The sequence below is a fragment of the Globicephala melas genome, chromosome 20 (genome assembly GCF_963455315.2).
Source record: "Globicephala melas chromosome 20, mGloMel1.2, whole genome shotgun sequence".
Taxonomy (NCBI): Eukaryota; Metazoa; Chordata; class Mammalia; order Artiodactyla; family Delphinidae; genus Globicephala; species Globicephala melas.
Genome location: NC_083333.1, coordinates 42025228 through 42040129, shown reverse-complemented (window position 1 = coordinate 42040129; position 14902 = coordinate 42025228). Strand labels below are relative to the sequence as shown.

Genomic DNA, 14902 nt, shown 5'->3' with positions numbered 1-14902 from the left:
GAGGACTCTTTAAACCAAAATCTAAACTAACAAATTGGCCTTGGGGTGAGGGAAAATTATTATAACTTTAGTTAAATATTTCCCCTTGTGTACAGCCTAAGGAGAAGCTTTCTGACCTGCTTTGGGGGATTTACAGGGAAACTACAGTCATCACCTGACTGATCACCTTGGGCTTCCCAGAGTTGCCCTGACTCCCTGCCCTGGGAGGTCATGCAAATAAAGCAAATCATGCAGTCCTGGAATTTCAGAGTTCAAAGTTTTTCTGTAGAGGGAAGCAACCCTTGTTTTACAAAGGCACAATTCTCACCAGTTTTGGCCAATCTCAGCAGTTGTATTTAAAAATTTAGACACACTCAAAATGGCTTGAAGGCTTAAAGACATAACACCATAAAACTCCTAGAAGAGAACATAGGCAAAACATTCTCTGACAATAAATCATACCGATGTTTTCTTAGGTCAGTCTCCCAGGGCAATAGAAATAAAAGCAAAATTAAACAGGGGACTTCCCTGGTGGTCCAGTGGATAAGACTCCACACTCCCAGTGCAGGAGGCCTGGGTTCGATCCCTGGTCAGGGAACTAGATCCCACATGCGTGCCTCAACTAAGAGTCTGCATGCGGCAACTAAGATCCCATGAGCCACAACTAAGACCAAGCACAGCCTAAATAAATAAATAAATATTTTTAAAAATGTACCATATCTTTTAAAAAATAATAATAATAAACAAATGGGACCTAATCAAACGTATAAGCTTTTGTACAGCAAAGGAAACCATAAAACGAAAAGACAAGCTGCAGACTGGGAGAAAAATATTTGCAAATGATGAGACTGACAAGGGCTTAATTTCCAAAATATACAAACAGTTCATGCAACTCAATAACCAAAAAAAAAAAAAAAAAAATCGAAAAATGGACAGAAGATCTAAATAGACATTTCTCCAAAGAAGACATACAGATGGCCAACAGGCACATAAAGAGATGTTCAACATTGCTAATTATTAGAGAAATGTGGAAATCAAAACTACAGTGAGGTACCAGCTCACACTGGTCAGAATGGCCATCATTAAAATGTCTACAAATAATAAATGCTGGAGAGGTTGTGGAGTAAAGGGAACCCTCCTACACTGTTGATGGGAATGTAAATTGGTGCAGCCACTGTGGAAAACAGTATGGAGGTTGCCCCCCAAAATAAAAATGGAGTTGCCATATGATCCAGCAATCCCACTCCTGGGCATGTATCTGGACAAAACTATAACTCAAAAAGATACATGGGGCTCCCCTGGTGGCGCAGTCGTTGAGAGTCTGCCTGCCGATGCAAGGGACACGGGTTCGTGCCCCGGTCTGAGAAGATCCCACATGCCACAGAGCGGCTGGGCCCGTGAGCCATGGCCGCTGAGCCTGCGCATCTGGAGCCTGTGCTCCGCAACAGGACAGGCCACAACAGTAAGAGGCCTGCGTACCACAAAAAAAAAAAAAGAAAAAATCAGAGTAATTTTGATGAACTCATGCCAACGCTTAATAAGGTGGACCAGTCACTTCATCTAATCGGCTCATTAAGTCTCATGTCATCTGCCATCATGTTAGACACTGGTGGAGACCTTTACATCCAGGCCTCTTGCAGCAATGAATGAGGAGTTACCACACCTGAGTTCAAGTACTTAATTCTATCCTCTTTTATTCTTTTTTCTTGATAGTATTAATTTTACTTCTGTAGATGATTAAAAAGTTGTCATGAAAAACTTGGTCTTTTTCTTTTTTCTTTTTTTTTTTTGGCTGAGCTGCATAGCGTGTGGGACCCTAGTTCCCCCATCAGGGATGGAAACGGGGCCCCTGGCAGTGAGAGCACAGAGTCCTAACCACTGGACAGCCAGGAATTCCCTGTCTTTTTCATTTTTTTTTAATGAAGATTTATGGGCTCAAACATTTAAGTAAAAAACTTTTTTTGTACCCATGTGACCCAAAGCAACAAGAACATTTTCAGGGAGTGATTTGGAGAGTAGATTTTTCTGCCTTCATTCAGAATGTTTTCTGGCTCCTAATTTACTGGATGCTCTTTTCATATACAAATCCTTATCTACGTTTTCTGGTCCAACTCAAATGTCATACTTTTTAAAAAAATTTTATTTGTTTATTTTTGGCTGTGTTGGGTCTTCGCTGCTGCGCGCGGGCTTTCTCTAGTTGCAGCAAGTGGGGGCTACTCTTCGTTGCAGTGCACGGGCTTCTCATTGCGGTGGCTTCTCATTGCGGAGCACGGGCTCTAGGTGTGCGGGCTTCAGTAGTTGTGGCACGCGGGCTCAGTAGTTGTGGCACACAGGCTTAGTTGCTCCGCGGCATGTGGGATCTTCCCAGACCAGGGGTCGAACCTGTGTCCCCTGCATTGGCAGGTGGATTCTTAACCACTGGGCCACCAGGGAAGCCCCTCAAATGTCATACTTTTATAAAGCTTGCTCTTACCACTCCCAACCTTCTTTTGAACCTCCACACTGCTCTGTATCATTCTTATGACATTTATTACCTTATGTTTTGAGGTATGAATATATTGTCTATATCCTTCTTGAGGGGTCTCAGTGGGCACTAGTACACGGAGAAGGACCTTAAAGTCCCACACACATATTTATTGAAGAAAAGAATGGGGAAGCTTGGACAAGCCACTTAGCTTCTCTGTTCCTTAGTCGCCTCACTAATGCAACCTATTTCAGGGGTAAGTTGTGAAGAGGTAAGTTGTGAATGGAATGAGTTAACATGTGCCAAGGAATTTTGAAAGATAAAAAATGAGGGGCAGTGTAAGATACTTTTTCCTGTTCATGAATACTATGCTTTGCTTGTTCATAACTATAATCTTCTGTGTGAAGATAAATGGCTAAATGATTCCAAAAGAGCCAGAAGATGATCTCAAGAGGTGATGAGCTTTCAAGATTCTTAAGATTTTAAGCAGACTGGAGAGTGGTAGTGCCACACAATGAAAGAGATTGTAGCTTAAGGTCAGACATGAATTTTTTTTTTTTTGGCTGTGTTGGGTCTTCATTGCTGTGCCCGGGACTTCTCTCTAGTTGTGGCGAGCAGGGGGTACTCTTCACTGTGGTGTGTGGGCTTCTCACTGCTGTGGCTTCTCTTGTTGCAGAGCGCAGGCTCTAGGTGCGCGAGCTTCAGTAGTCGTAGCATGCAGGCTCAGTAGTTGTGGCTCATGGGCTCTAGAGCGCAGGCTCAGTAGTTGTGGTGCACTGGCTTAATTGCTCCACGGCATGTGGGATATTCCCGGACCTACGCACCCTGCATTGGCAGGCAGATTCTTAACCACTGCACCACCAGGGAAGTCCCCAGACGTGAATTTTTATCTCTTCTTTGGCCCTTGCTGGGTTAGCTTTGTTACCCTAAGTAACTTACTCAACTTTTCTGAGTCCGGGTTTCCTTATTTGTAAAATAGGGATGAGGAAATTGTGTTATTGCAGGGCAGTACGAGAATTAGTAATAATGCACGTAGTAGTATATGCTACCTAAGTGGGAAGAATCGTTAATACTTAGGGACTTGGGTTGAAATAGCCCCACATTTGCTCTTTATTCTGTTGACAATATTTTCATCGTGGTATTTAAAGGAGCTGTTACAGAGTATGCAAAAATTAGTTTGCGCCGGAACTTGGGAATATGTATTTGTTCAATGAGTTATTAATAAAGTCTTGAATTTAAAAATTCCTCCTAAGTCCGTTTCAATAAAGTTTTGCTCAAACGCGGAGCTGGGATCTTATCGCGAGAATCTGGCGGAATGCGTTTCTGGCCCGGGACTTGCTCTCGCGTTGTTTGAGCAGGCAGTGGGGAGAGGTGAAAGGAAGCACGAAATACCGCGAGAGTACTGCAGATTCTCGCGATATTTCCTGGGATTACCCCCTCCCCCTTCCTCCCAGTGCTGTTTCGGTTTAACCTAGTGTGTGACTGTGAGCCTCTGTGAGGGAGCGAGTGAGTGTGAGGTACTGAGGTGAGGCGGAAGCTAGAAAAGGGACTCTTTCAGTAGCGAGGGACAAAGGGGGCGTGAGGCACCTAGGCCGCGGGACCCCAGCGACAGGAAGCCGCCCCGAGCCGGGCTACCGGGAAGGGGAAGGGCCCGCGCAGTCCTCACAGGGCCCCAGAGCCGGAGTCGGCCCCACAGCCCCGGGCCGTCGGCTTCCTACTTCCTCGACCTCCCCGGCGCCTGGGCCTGAGGATTGGCTCGGCGTGGGGAGGAGGGGAAACAGACTCGAGCGGCTACCCGTTGTCTCGCAACTCCACTGCTGAGGAACTCTCATTTCTTCCCTGGCTCCTTCACCCCCTACCTCATGTAGGAGGGTGCTGAGGAGTCGGGAGGGAGGAGGAGCCTGGGCTACCGTCCCTTCCCTCCCCACCCCCTTGTAGGGGCGCTTTGGTAGGCGTGGGGCTGGGGCTGGGGGGGAGGGTGGGGGTTACTTTTTGGAGTGCTGGGGAACTTTTTCCCCATTTTGAGGCCAGGGGAAAGGGAATGCCCAATCCAGAGAGACATGGGGGCAAGAAGGACGGGAGTGGAGGAGCTTCTGGAACTTTGCAGCCGTCATCGGGAGGTGGCAGCTCCAACAGCAGGGAGCGTCACCGCTTGGTGTCGAAGCACAAGCGGCATAGGTCCAAGCACTCCAAAGACATGGGGTTGGTGACCCCCGAAGCAGCACCTTTGGGTACAATTATCAAACCTTTGGTGGAGTATGATGACATTAGCTCTGATTCCGATACCTTCTCTGACGACATGGCCTTCAAACTGGACCGGAGGGAGAATGATGAACGTCGCGGGACTGATCGGAGTGACCGCCTGCACAAACACCGTCACCACCAGCACAGACGTTCCCGGGACTTACTAAAAACTAAACAGTCAGAGAAAGAAAAAAACCTGGAAGCCTCCAGCAAGTCGGGATCGATGAAGGACCGGATATCAGGAAGTTCAAAGCGTTCAAATGAGGAGAATGATGACCATGGAAAGACGCAGGTCTCCAAAAGCAGCAGCAACAAGGAATCCAGGTCATCCAAACTCCATAAGGAGAAGACCCGGAAAGAACGCGAGTTGAAGTCCGGGCACAAAGACCGGAGTAAAAGTCATCGGAAAAGGGAAACACCCAAAAGTTACAAAACCGTGGACAGCCCCAAACGGAGGTCCAGGAGTCCCCACCGGAAGTGGTCGGACAGCCCCAAGCAAGATGATAGCCCCTCAGGAGCTTCTTACGGCCAAGATTATGACCTTAGTCCCCCGAGATCTCACACCTCTAGCAATTACGACTCCTACAAGAAGAGTCCGGGAAGTACCTCAAGAAGGCAGTCAATCAGCCCACCTTACAAGGAGCCTTCTGCCTACCAGTCCAGCACACGGTCACCCAGTCCCTACAGTAGACGACAGAGGTCTGTGAGTCCCTATAGCCGGCGACGTTCTTCCAGCTATGAAAGGAGTGGCTCTTACAGTGGGAGATCACCCAGTCCCTACGGCCGAAGGCGGTCCAGCAGCCCTTTCCTGAGCAAGCGCTCTCTGAGCCGGAGTCCGCTCCCCAGGTGAGCTATTTGTCTAACAGCCCGTTCCTTCTTTCGGTGGCTTATGAGGAACAGGTGATTAGACATGTTAACATTTTGTTGAAGCCCCCAGTGTTCATCATTGACTGGAACACTTTGCTATTGGCTAGTCATCATGTAGGTGAGTCTGGTCTCCTCTTAACCCAGAATTGGAGAAGTGCAGAGTTCACATGCCTACAGCTGCTAAAGGTAGGTACTTCCAGTGGTGGGATCTTCAGTTGTAAGCTCCCACGTGAGAAAAATCATAGGCTTCTGCTTACTGACTGCATAGGATTGATACTGGTGCCCAGAGTTTATCCAGCTATTTCAGTTGCTTTGTCTTAACTTTTTAAAAATCACTTTGGTATTAGTGCCTTAGGCTTCATTGGACCTGATTGGAGATGTAAGAAATTAAAATTTTTCATTTGTATTATCTCGGGGCTATTTGCCTAAGTCATCTACCATTTGTGCTGTCCACTGAGTCTCCAAACTTGTAAGTTTATTTCCTAATTGACAATTTTTTGATAACTTACAAGAGACTCCTGTCTTTTTTACGGTATGCGGGCCTCTCACTGTTGTGGCCTCTCCCGCTGCGGAGCACAGGCTCCGGACGCGCAGGCTCAGCGGCCATGGCTCACGGGCCCAGCCGCTCTGCAGCATGTGGGATCTTCCCGGACCGGGGCACGAACCCACGTCCCCTGCATCGGCAGGTGGACTCTCAACCACTGCGCTACCAGGGAAGCCCGAGACACCTGTCTTTTATGTGATGTTTCTAGTGGAAATTCAGCCAATTAGTTCTTTTTCCCTTTTATGGTATAACCTAGCAGAAATTGTTTCCAAGGATAATTTGATTTTATTTACAGCATCACCATTGACTTATTTGTGACCACAGGTTAATTTCAAAATCTTTCTCTTAAAAATTGGTAATAGTACCTTCACTGTGATATTTTTGGTGAGAAAGTCATGTTAGTTTGAAATTTAATTGTTGAAGTGAATTGTCTACAGAAAACTGTTCTTGTTCCTAGGTGGTGAGATGTACCTTCCTCTTTGCTTTTCTTCAAAAGCAGAACTTGGGCTTTGGAGTTATACCTGAGTGGAATCCTAATCTTGCTTTTGTGACCTTTGGCGTATAATTTAATTTCTCTGTGTGTGAAATGAGAATAATAACTACCTACTTCTAGAGTTGTTGTGAGGATTAATTAGTAAATATGAGTGCATAGCCAGGTACAGTGCCTGGTACTTGGAGCCAGTCAGTAAATTCTATCAATGAATGAGGGAAATGTTGTTGAACACTAGTAGAGAAATTATGCGAATTTGAAAAAATCCATGCATGTCTTTTATATGTCAGTGTGAGTAATTTTTGCTGACTTAAAGTTATAATTATTCGTAAACTAGTTTGAATTCATCAAGCTACAGGAGTTCCTAGCTGTTAGAGTCTGAAGTTCCTTAGGCTTTTCCCCTCCATTTTATTACAATTTTTCAAGCACAGAAAAGTTGAAAGAATTGTAGTGAGGACTCAAGTATGTACCACCTAGATTCTGCAATTAATATTTGCTATACATTTTATCATCTCTATCCATCTCTCCACCTTCATTTGTTTTGATTCATCTGAAAGTAAGTTGCATACTTACTTGAAGTTTATAGTGAAGTTCCATTCCGTATACTTCACTATAAACACTTTAGCATGTACACCATTAGCTAGAGTTCACTTTTTTTTTTTGGAGGGATGAGGGGTAAATTTATATACAGTGAAATGGATGTCTTAACTGTACCATTGTAAAATTGCTTAGTTTTTTAAGGATGCCTTAGAAATATTCTCAGAATATTTGTTTTCTTGAGGGAGTAGTTTCATTAAGCCTGTTCTGAGAATTTTTGATTGTTATGGGGTTTGGGAATACAGAATTACATTGAGGCTAAAACACTAAAACAAGTTTCAGTAAAAACTGCTACTTTGCAGTGATTCCTTTTGGATTCAAATCTCAAGTTCTCTCTTCCTCTACTCACTTAGTTGGAACTAGTGCAGTGATGGTAAAAATAAATCAAGAAAGAATTGGAGACACAGTATTATAGGACACAAATATAAACACTACATAATAATTCTGGAGTCACATGCACATTTTTAGTTGGCTTGAAAAGAGCATTATGTGTTTGTGTGTGTGCGTTATGTATGTAGTTTTCCTCATTCAATTTCTTAGAGTCAGGGTGGAGAAACATACAGATCCCTTTTATAGTATTCTCTCTTTTTTTTCCTTGAGAGACAGTTAAGATTAAACAAAAGATTTCATTTTTAAAGACTGAAAATGCTTTGGCAGAAACGCAAGGTCTTTGCATCCACCAAATTATTAGTGATTAATAGTAGAAATTTCATTTCAAATGGTGGGACCTAACTTAATTTAGGGAAAAAATACATTTGTTTTTGAAGACAATTTTTTTTGTTGCCTGCATTTACCTATTTGTTGTTCCCTATACCCCCTTTTTTCCTTGAAGAGTGGACCTGGACCTCAAATGTAACGTTTATATAACCTATGGCCATCCAAACGTCCTATTAATTGTAGGCTTCTGTTCAGAAGTTTAAGGTTTGTAGCAGAGTTCCTTAGGAAGATTTAGTCATGCTGAAAGATGAAAGAAACAGTGGTTTGTAGAGCACGGTCTCTGACATTACTTAGTGTTTTTCTGAGATAATGTTAGTTTTAGACCAGCCTATAATTCAATCAGAGAAAACCTCTTGTTTTAGCCACTTATTTATAAGAGAAGTATTAGTTTTCTGAAGGGTAAGTGGATACTTGGTAAATTCACTTAACTACTTTCAGTATTTTATATTCTCATGTTCATATATACATTGTTGTTATTGTTGTTTTGAGCACTTTGATTCCAATGATAACTTTACATTTTAATAAACGTGGAAGAAAGTTTCCAAAAAGCATTATAGGTATAAGAAAATCATGACTAACATCATGTGAGTTGTTTCACCTACCATGTATATGCTATTTGTTTTGAAACATTTTGAATCACATCAGCCTTACCAATGATCAACGATAAAGGGAGATATTGAAGATCTGGAATGGGAACAATTTGTTTTACACTACTGCGCAAATTATCTTTTGTCCAGTCACATTTTTTGTGCTGATTTTTTTTCCTCCTCACACTGAGGCCTGAGCACATTAGGCTTTATGAAAAAGCAAAAAAGAATTAATGAGGGTTTGGGTTTTAATTTAGAATAATCTGCCTTATAGATTCCCAGATTTTACTTTCCAATCCTTCCTTAATAATGGAGAAGATAAGTTGAACATGCAATAATACCTTGCTTTATGAATTCCTAAAAAGTTTATTGGAAATCATTTTATATTTGAAAGTACTAGAAGCCATCATAGTTTTAATAACTTCTAATAAATTATTTTGGTAAGACAGTTTCTCTGGTTTATCTAGTTTTTGTAAATCCTAACTCTTGTAATTGGGGGTTTGTTTAGTATAGGTGCAACTTAATTATAAAGTGAGGATACAAGGAACAGAAACTTTTCCTGGGATTTCTCAATAAAATAGCTGTCTAGTTTAAAAAATTTAGGTTTTGGTGAAGTGTGCTAGTTACTTTTAACTTCCTAATTGATATAACCCACGTTTAGCATTAAGTATGACTTTTTAAAATCATGTTTTCAGTTTATCAGATATTTAAACCAAAGTGCTAAAAGTAATCATTGTGAATATGGGTATTTTCTAACATGGGAAAAAAGTATCCATCCATCTTCCTTCAGTTGAATAAGTAGTGGATAATTTTTAGATTATATGATTGAAGTATGTTGCCATGCAGGATTTATTTCCTTCTAATCTATTTTTTAAAGTAAAGAACAGTTTTAAATTTACAGAAAAATTGTAAAGATAGTACAAAGAATTATTTTATGTCCTCAAACTCAGTTTCCCCTATTGTTAACATCTTACATTTGTTACAATTAATGAACCAATATTGATACATTATTATTATTATTTGATGGTACCTAATCTATTTTTAAGATTGCTAAATACTCAGTGGGTTTTTTAAGTTACAGTTCTTCATAGTTTGTTTAACTGATCTATTCCACATTGCTGTAGTCTATCCATTTTAAACTGCTTTTTTCTTTTTCCAGTAGAAAATCCATGAAGTCTAGAAGTAGAAGTCCCGCATATTCAAGACACTCATCTTCTCATAGTAAAAAGAAGAGATCCGGGTCACGTAGTCGACATTCCAGTATCTCACCTGTCAGGCTTCCACTGAACTCCAGCTTGGGAGCTGAACTCAGTAGGAAAAAGAAGGAAAGAGCAGCAGCCGCTGCAGCAAAAATGGATGGAAAGGAATCCAAGGGTTCACCTATATTTTTGCCTAGAAAAGAGAACAGTTCAGTAGAGGCTAAGGATTCAGGCTTGGAGTCTAAAAAGTTACCCAGAGGTGTAAAATTGGAAAAATCTGCCCCAGATACCGAACTGGTGAATGTAACACATCTAAATACAGAGGTCAAAAATTCTTTAGATACAGGGAAAATAAAGTTGGATGAAAACTCTGAGAAGCATCCTGTTCTTAAAGATTCAAAAGGACAGGGAACAAGAGACTCTAAACCTGTAGCACTGAAAGAGGAGATTGCTACTCCAAAAGAGACAGAGACATCTGAAAAGGAGACCCTTCCACCTCTTCCCACAGTTACTTCTCCACCTCCTTTACCAACTACTACCCCTCCACCTCAGACACCCCCCTTGCCACCTTTGCCTCCACTACCAGCTCTTCCACAGCAACCACCTCTGCCTCCTCCCCAACCAACATTTAGTCAGGTTCTTTCTTCTAGTACTTCAACTTTGCCCCCTTCTATTCACCCAAGGACATCAACTCTGTCCTCTCAGGCAAATTCTCAGCCCCCTGTACAGGTTTCTGTGAAGACTCAAGTGTCTGTAACAGCTGCTATTCCACACCTAAAAACTTCAACGTTGCCTCCTCTGCCCCTCCCACCCTTATTACTGGGAGATGATGACATGGATAGGTAAGTCCTGTGGTTAACTGGGAAATTTTAACCCTCTTGTTCTAAGTGTAATGTATTTTTTGTTCTCAAGCTTTGTCAAAATTGATCTAATGAATGGCTGTTTAGAATGCTTTCATGAATAGGAAATGCCTTTGATGTTTGGTTTTCAGTGGAAAAGTCCTTATATATGACATTTATTAGGAAAAGAGAATTACAGTTTGAGGTCTACGTAACCCTTTTTCTCATAAGTGTATTTATTGATAATTTTGATTCAAATTTTTAAAAATCATGTGTTTTTCTCCTTAAATTTTTATGTTGAAAATTTTAATATTAAATAGCTGCAGAAAAGTTAAAAGAATATAATTAACACCTGTATACTCTTCACCTTGATTCACCAGTTGTTAATTTTCTGCCATATTTGTTTTAACTGTAGATATCATGACACTTCTGAATACTTGAGCATGTCTCTCCTAACAAGAACATTTTCCTATATAATCACAATACCTTTATCACCCTAAAAAACTTATCATTCATTTATTAAATAATATCAGTAGCATATCAATAATAATAATATCCTCAGTGGTCCCAAAAATGTCTTTTATAGCTACTTTTTTTTCCCTCCTGATGCTTTAAAAAAATTAATTATCCTGTAAGAAGAAAAGAACAATATATAGAATCTTTGCTAATTAGAATATAAATTCACAGTGGGGTGATGGGAAGAGCTCTAATTTTAATGAGTCCTCTGAGTGTTGAAAACTGAAATAATTTGAAGCATGAATCTGATTTCATGGAAGGCATTAGGAAATATATTTGTTTAATTTCTTGACAGGCCTAGCCAGGCAAGTACCACCAAACAAACATGATTTAGCAGTGACATATGCCATGGCAATCTTTGTATTATTCTTTTTCCTGTGGAGATTCTGCCCTCTTGTTCTGGAGGATGAGTTTCACTTATTGCAACAAACTTCCACTGTAAGCACAAAAATAAGTATTATTGGTCTTGCATCCCAGACCAATTCCCAAGCTTCCCTTACTTTCCAGGTGACATCAGTAGTTTGAACAGTGATACATTTCAGCCCTTTAGATCTATATTTTTTCAGATTACACTCTGCACTTTTTTTAGAAGGTGCAAGTGCAATAAATGAGAGGGAAAGAGATTATTTAAGAGAATGGCTCCATTACTATACATAGCTGTAAATCTGATTTTAAAGAAAAATTTCACATGCTCTTTCTAATATTAATAGGTATTTATGAATTCTGCCACATCCTGAGAACTGCAAAGGAGAACAGAACCTGAAATTTATGTAGAAAAATTTGTTTGAGGTACACAATATACTTCTCATAGATACAAGCGATATATTTTTACAGTTTTTGTTGGAAAATAGTCAATTGAGTATCATCCAAAGGGAACCTAGGCCACTGTCTATCCGCAGGAACCTTGTTTAAATCTTAGTTTACGTAGTGGCTAGGACAATATCAGTGTGGCTAAGGATCTTGCTTTTGAAATGTTTACTTGGCTAACCAAATAGCTGTTGAACCTCCCTACCATGCGTCAGCATGGAGTGCAGGTTTCCAGAGGTGGAACAATTTTGATAGAAAGCACATAGGAATTTTTATCTTTCAGATTGCAGATGAGGGGTAAAATAAGACCATTCAGTGCTTATTTGAGTATGTGTAGCTATCTTTAAAAATGTGTAAGCGAGAGAATGAAGTGAGAAAACTTATTTTTGTTATATATTCTGATTCCAAAAGTGTAACTATTTTATTTTATAGTCCTTACTAAAGGTAGAAAAATGGAAGTGAAGATTTCTTCCACTATCAGTTTTATTTTTTCACTATAAAACTATAAATTCAAGATAGTTTTTCTGTTCTTGTTTTTATTTACTTATTTGGTGCCACCCTATCCATGTACCAGCTGCACCTATCTTTCACATGACAAATATTTATTTATTTAAAAAAAATTTTTTGGCCACACCGCGCAGCATGCAAAACCCTAGTTCCCTGAGCAGGGATTGAACCTGCCCACCTTGCATTGGAAGCGTGGAGTCCTAACCACTGGACCACCAGGGATGTCCCGAAAAATAATTTTCTGTAAGAAAACTTTTTAGGAAGGAATCTGAAAGTTGCACATGGGACTCATATTCCTCCTACTTTCTCTCATGTGAGGCTTCAGGAGCTTAAATGTTGAGAATGTGACTTACACATCTTTTTATTGCCTACAGTGTTTTAAACATAGAACACAGAATGCAGTCATTAAATATTGATTATTTGAATAAGTAAAACTGCTGAAGGAGCCAGAGTCAGGGCTTGTGTGAAATGACATCGGGCATGTAGTTAAATTATTTGCCACCTGGATGACATAAGGCTTGTATTAGAGGATTTGTCCTTTTGGGAAAAGATTGAAATTTTTCTTTCAAACATATATATTGGGCAGGAGTGTATTAACCCAGGTATCAAATGCAGGAGTGAATTTAATTAATGGTACTGCAAAAACCTTTATGATTCATGGTGTACAATTCTTGGTTTCAAGAAGCAAAGGCTGCCAAACATCCACCGTGATATGGTACATTCTTCATGAACATAGCTATTCATGGGGATCTGCTGCTTTTTAAAAATTTTCAGTTAACCACATAGGGTTTTTTTAATATTGTTTTCTTTATTTTTTTGAAAGCCTTGTTCATTTGGAGTTTTATCAGACTTGAATAGAGTCTACGTTATTCTCAAAGGCTGTATTTTTAAAGTACCGAGCTCGTGTAGAATAGGCCTGGGTAAACATTCAGATTAGATTTTAGGATTTTTGTAATAGAATGCTTGTTTTTTACTAGAATGCTAATACAATGTTTTTAATGTATTCACTCAAATTTTTAATAGAAGTTTGTAAAAATAAATCACTTTTTAAACAACCTGCTTTAAGGGGAAGGAGATAAATGATCTATTTAAAGTAGTTTATTTTACATTTTGAAAATTAATAAGAATTAATTTTGGGGAATTCCCTGATGGTCCAGTGGTTAGGACTCTGTGCTTCCACTGCAGGGGGCTCGGGTTCTATCCCTGGTCGGGGAACTAAGAGCCCTGAAGCCACGTGGTACGGCCACCCCCCCCCAAAAAAAATTAATTTCTTTTCACATAGTTCATATGTAAATTCATATTTTTTTTCTTTATTAACAATAAAGACTTATTAGAGGTGTTACATTGTATCTACAGATTAAATCCAGCATCGTAAATTCCAAGAGACTATCCGGATTCTAAAATTTCAGCATCTTGGAGCTTGGCAACTTTTTTTTTTTTTTTAATTATATACAAGCATTATGCAACCTTGTCACTACATGTGAACCCATCTGCAGGTATAAATGGAGAACCAGGAAATACTGATATTGGTAGGGTAGATCAGCACTTCCTGGTACTGAATCTTCAAGTAATGACTTAGATGTTCAGTATCTGCTCCAATATGTTAGGCTCTCTGCATCTACTGTATGCCCTCAGAACTATATAGAGCTTTATTTTAGTGAGTGCCCTACACTAAAGGCTAAAGAGCATAATGTTGTTAAGCACTGCAATTTTATAGGTCATCATTATTCCAAGGTTTTTGGTACATTTGGAATTTATTGAAACAGAATTTGATCTCTATTAACTTGTGCCCTGAACTGGTAGTACATATCCCATCAAACACTCATTCTTTCTTGACATAAACATACTAAAAATATAATTTTTCAGAAGTAATGTACATTTTCACAGTAGCAAACAATATTTGAACCCATAAAGTAAATTTTGGATAAAACAAGTGTAAATATAAAATATAGACTGAACGTAAATGATGGTGAAAGAATTCAGATAATTTGATTCTAGTGACACAGAACCAAGATGGAATCTATTTCTGAGTCATGAGGAATTGAAATTTATAAAAAATATTTTGACATTAGTTGAAAAATTAGGAATTTTCTTTCCCAAATGTCTTAAAAATTGGGGAAATTTAAAAAATCTATATGGCATCCTGACTCAAGAGTTTTCTGGTAACAGGCTTTGTTCCCAGGGTAGAAAAATCTTAGTGCAAATTATAATAATGTTGTGTGTTCATCTCTATCAGTAATTAAACAGAAAGTTTCAGGTGATTGTTTTGCTCTCCATTGACTACCCCAGTTCTGGTTGATATGGTACAAACTAGATTCTATTGTTCTGTCTGATTTATAAGAGATTAAAATGATGAAAATTGGTAGGAAGTAGTAGCTTTTGAGATTGTGTTTCACACACAGAGGGCAGCAGTATGCTTTAAAAAGATACATTGTGGGGCTTCCTTGCTGGCGCAGTGGTTAAGAATCCACCTGCCAATGCAGGGGACACGGGTTTGAGCCCTGTCCCAGGAAGATCCCACATGCTGCAGAGCAACTAAGCCCGT

The 14902-nt window shown here is 39.9% G+C and overlaps 1 protein-coding gene and 1 non-coding gene across 7 annotated transcripts in view; one reads left to right on the top strand and one right to left on the bottom strand.

Moving 5' to 3' along the window:
• The first annotated feature begins 4445 nt into the window (after positions 1–4445).
• CDK12 (cyclin dependent kinase 12) overlaps positions 4446–14902 on the top strand; it is a 63787-nt gene continuing 53330 nt past the window's right edge. For 5 of the 6 annotated variants that reach the window (XM_060290131.1, XM_060290130.1, XM_060290129.1 and 2 more), the window contains exons 1-2: positions 4446–5533; positions 9649–10530. In XM_060290131.1, the coding sequence (XP_060146114.1) occupies positions 4485–5533; positions 9649–10530 (1931 nt within the window). In that variant the 5' untranslated portion in view covers positions 4446–4484. The remainder of the gene's footprint in view (positions 5534–9648; positions 10531–14902) is intronic. The other variant, XM_030840074.2, reaches the window with a different exon arrangement.
• On the bottom strand, positions 12507–12579 carry TRNAW-CCA (transfer RNA tryptophan (anticodon CCA)). Its single transcript has one exon. It is a non-coding gene; the product is annotated as a tRNA-Trp (tRNA).